Source organism: Colletotrichum spaethianum, assembly GCF_022836535.1.
Source record: "Colletotrichum spaethianum MAFF 239500 DNA, contig71, whole genome shotgun sequence".
Taxonomy (NCBI): domain Eukaryota; kingdom Fungi; phylum Ascomycota; class Sordariomycetes; order Glomerellales; family Glomerellaceae; genus Colletotrichum; species Colletotrichum spaethianum.
The window spans coordinates 130,034-134,076 of NW_026054841.1; the positions used below are offsets into that span (position 1 = coordinate 130,034).

Sequence of the window (4,043 nt, forward strand, 5' to 3'; positions counted from 1 at the left end):
TATGGCCTTGGCTGCGCCAAATATGCTCATCTGTGGTCACATGGGCTGTGAATGGGCTGTCATCATGTGCAAAATGTCGAATCGAGGCGGCCTTCCGCCTCCCCTTTCATAGCCAGTCAATAGTCAGTGTACTTCAACAAAGATAAGCCAGATGGACCCTGGCGGTATGTTTCCGCAAAAACGAGGCAACGCCGTTCCTCTCGATACCGATGGTTCGAGGCCCCCCATCCCAATCCGAGGCTACGCCTGGCATGAAACCCTGTGACCCTTGCCGCCTATTCATACATCGTCCTCCAGGAATTTGTATGCAAACTTGAAGTCCGCCTTTCTGCGGTTCATCCTGCATATTCCGTTAGTCGTTGAATTCAATTCTCATCAGGCGGTAACTTACCAAGTGCTCTCGTAGTCGAAGAAGCGGTATGTGCCCTGCTCAAATTCCTCGGTGATGTTCTTCGGCTCTTCATGGCGCTGAAACCAGGTTTGGTATTGCTTGTGAAATCTCCAGCTCTGGTCCTTGAGTGCCTTAGCAGCCAAATATTGCTGGGGCGTACCCTGCTTGTAGTAAAAGACGTAGAAGAGTGTGTCGGGGTCGATCCTGGAGTATAGTCGTGGGTCGTCGAATAGGACGAGCGGCTCCTGAGGAAAGCCCACACCGGTTGAGTTCAAACGCAGCTCGGGACGGTAAGTCCTGGGCACGTCCGTGTCCATGATGTCAGGGCACATGGCCTGGCTAGCCTGAAGCATGCGTTGCGTTGAAGGCGACGAGAATGGCGCTGGCCGCTTACGAGATGCCTCGAAAGACTCGACAAGGTCTTGTAGGGACGAAGGGAGATGGTATATCGATTCCTCATCCTCTTCGTCTACAGCGGCCCTGACCCCGTTTGCACTACCGTTTGTTTGAGATGCTGAAACCGTTAGTACGTCAAGCAATTGGTCATCTGCTTCTGGAGGCTCACCCTTGGCTGCCGCTGATGCCTCCGCCGCGGCCTGGTTCTTGAGCGCACGTTTCTCCGCCTTGGTTTGAGCCGGTGTCGGCTTCGCACTCGTCGCCGGGGTTTCGCTTGCGCTGCTCGAGGGTGCTGCAGCCTGTTTAGGTTCGGGGTCTTTGGCCGCAACAGGGTGTGCCGGCGTCGCTGCCGGAGAGCCTGCTGTGCTGCTTTTCGATTGCGTGGCCGGAGTTCCTGACGTGATGGGAGCAGCGCCTGGTGGAGGCGGCAAGGGAGAAATGCCGATCTTATCTGATGCCGCCGCCGCAGCTGCCGCAGATGCGTATTTGAGGCCCTCGGCAGGTCTTGCGGGGACGGACGCTGGCTTCATAGTCGGTCCATTTGCCGCGCCATTGCTACTGATGGTCTGTAATGGCGTATGTAAAGTTGCCAACGCGGGTAGAGGGGACTTGGACTGCGCGCTAGACTTCCGCCCTGATGCAGATGCTTCCGCGACCGCCTTTGGCTTCGGGGGGGTTTGACGATTTCGGGCTCCGGCGTGGGTTCTTCCGCCAAAGATTGGGTGTCTTGCGACGAACCCTTGTCGCCATCCTGGGGAACACCGTACACGCCCTCCTCCTCGTCCAGGTTCAGCTCTTCGTACATCTCTTCGTCCTCGATGAAATCGTCGTTCATGCCATCCGAGACATAGTATCGAATTGTCTCCTCGAGATCGGTGACCTGATCCGTGTCGACTCCGCCATTCTCTAAAGACCTCCGAATAAGCTCGAGCTTGCCCTGGTGCCATTTATGCCGCTCGATGATGCGCTCAATCTCGGCCATTCGTTCTGCCTTGGCAGTCTGGCTCTTGCCCTTCTTCATGGTTGCTTGTATCGCCTCGGCTTCGGCCTCCAAAGTCTCGATTTGTTGCTCCAGCTCGTCGACCATGTTGTTGAGAAAATCGCTTGCTTCCGCCTTTGCTTGTTCTTGGGGGTCGAGCTTCGCTGAAGAGGCCAACCCTTCCTTGGAGTATGCCTTGGTCTTCATAGCCTTCTCGACTGCCTTGAATTTCTCCATTTGCTGCCAGGTGGGTTAGCAGAACCGCGGGGGAGGAGCTTGCAAGCAGGGTAAGTGAACCAACCGTTTCGATCAGTCGGCGGTGCTCCAGTAAAGGAGCCTTGTCCTTGATGTCGTTGCTTGCCGCCCATGTCTTGATCTGATCGCGTAGCCTCTGGAGCTTCTTGATTTCGCGCTTGAGATTGTCCTCCAGCTTTTCCTTTTGAGAGATGTTGTTGGACTGCTCAATCTTTTCGTAGATGGCTTCAAACTCGGCAACGCCTTCCGCCACCTTCTTGAAGCACTTGTCAACTTCTTGTTGCAGTTTTCGTGCCGCCATTTTGTCTGCTTGTGTATCGGACTGATGGAAAGACTAGGCCCGGTTACGTGTCTCGATACCGACGGGGTGGGTGTGTCGGGTGTGTCAGGTGTGGTGATTGATGATGGTTTTCGACTCAGAGCTGTGTTCGTGTAGCAGACGGCCGTCGAAAGGGTCGATGGGCGCGCGATGGAGGGGGATGGTGGGGATTATTTGTCCCTCAGGTGTGACGACTGCTGCGCCGTGTTTACCGGCGTTCGTTGGTTGCGCGATTCAAGTTTGCTTGCCGACAGTGAGGCGTTTGAATGGGTTGAGGTTCTACACATGGAGAAGAAAGAGCTGGAGGATCGCTGCTGTGCCCAAAGTGAAGGTTTAGGCTACCCACATTTTGCTAGTAAGAGAGCATGAAGGAAGTTTATAAATAACAGAAATAACTCTTATATGGGGGTTTGGAAGCGCCGAAACAGCCCCAAAGTCACAAGAAGGTCTCTGGATAGCGTAGGAGTGTTTTTTGTCCCAATTGTTGCTTTTATTGACAGGATAAACAGGAGTAGAATATACATGTCATTATTTCTCTTAACTGAGGAAGGTCCCGGCTACATGGTGTCACGACAGATGATGACACGGACCACTGTTTAGCCCAGCCTTGCCAGCTGCCAGTCTCCGTCACGTTCAGGGATGCGAGACCGGCCACCAGCCTGAAATCAAGTCGCAGGCACCACCACCAGGGCAACACCTGCAGCGTATATCTCATTCTGTGCTATTAATGAACGAACGAACCAACCAACCAACCAACCAACCTGGGTAATTGACATCCCCTGTTTGATCACACCCATAGTACTACTGTTGCCAACCTGCCTCTGCTCCTGAGGCTACTTTGCTATCTGTTTGCTTGCTTGCTTCTGCACGCTCGGTTGGCGGCTTCCCAGAGTTTTCAGACGACATTGACACCTCGGCGCAATTAGCTGCTTCGTTGGTGTTTTGCCTCTTACTCCGTCCAGGTGTCTGCTTGAACAGACTCACGGTCCGGTCAACCACTCCACGTCTGAAGAGCCGGATCAGCTTGGCCCTGAAACCAGCCAGCCTCCTGATATCCAGTACCCAGAGGTTTTCCTGCAGGAACGCAGGTACGCTGTTCAGAGAATGAAAGGTGAGGCTCTCTCACGTTTGCGCTTGTCGTTGCTGTATTCACACACTTTTTTTCTCCTGTACCAGCCATTATCCAGCGTGTTCTGTCCGCCTCAGTGACGGTGGAAAATGAGGTCATTTCGTCAATAGGGAAGGGCGTTCTCGTCCTCGCTGCTGTAGCCCCTGGTGACACCGAGAAAGACGCCGAGGATCTCGCAGCCAAAGTGTTGAAGCTCAAGATGTGGGATGATGAGGCCGGCGGCAGGGTGCGTTTGCTTATACCCCATCCTTAACCTCCCCCGCCTCTAATTCTGTCTCAGTGGAAGAAGACCGTCCAGGATATCGACGGCGAAGTCCTTTGCGGTACCTCAAGTGCTGTCCCTCGAGCGTGAGGCTGGTGTTTCTAACATTCAATACAGTATCTCAGTTCACACTATTCGCCAAGATTGTCAAGAACAAGCCCGACTTCCGTCTCAGCGCGGGGGCTGAAGACGCCAAGAAGCTCTATCACTACTTCCTACAAAAAGTGCAAGACAACTATGCGGCGGACAAGGTCAAGGACGGGCGTTTCCAGGCCATGATGGCCGTTTCTTCGACCAACGACGGTCCGGTTT

The 4,043-nt window shown here is 54.0% G+C and overlaps 1 protein-coding gene across 1 annotated transcript; it reads right to left on the reverse strand.

The window, feature by feature from the left end:
* Nucleotides 1-279: 279 nt before the first annotated feature.
* Nucleotides 280-2,322, reverse strand: ColSpa_12742 (general negative regulator of transcription subunit 3; the record flags this gene model as incomplete). The annotated part of the gene is given in 4 exon segments (XM_049278954.1): nt 280-340; nt 392-1,452; nt 1,470-2,006; nt 2,068-2,322. The coding sequence occupies 4 exon segments, from the start codon at nt 2,320-2,322 to the stop codon at nt 280-282; spliced, it is 1,914 nt and encodes a 637-aa protein (XP_049134911.1).
* Between the last annotated feature and the right edge of the window lie 1,721 nt (nt 2,323-4,043).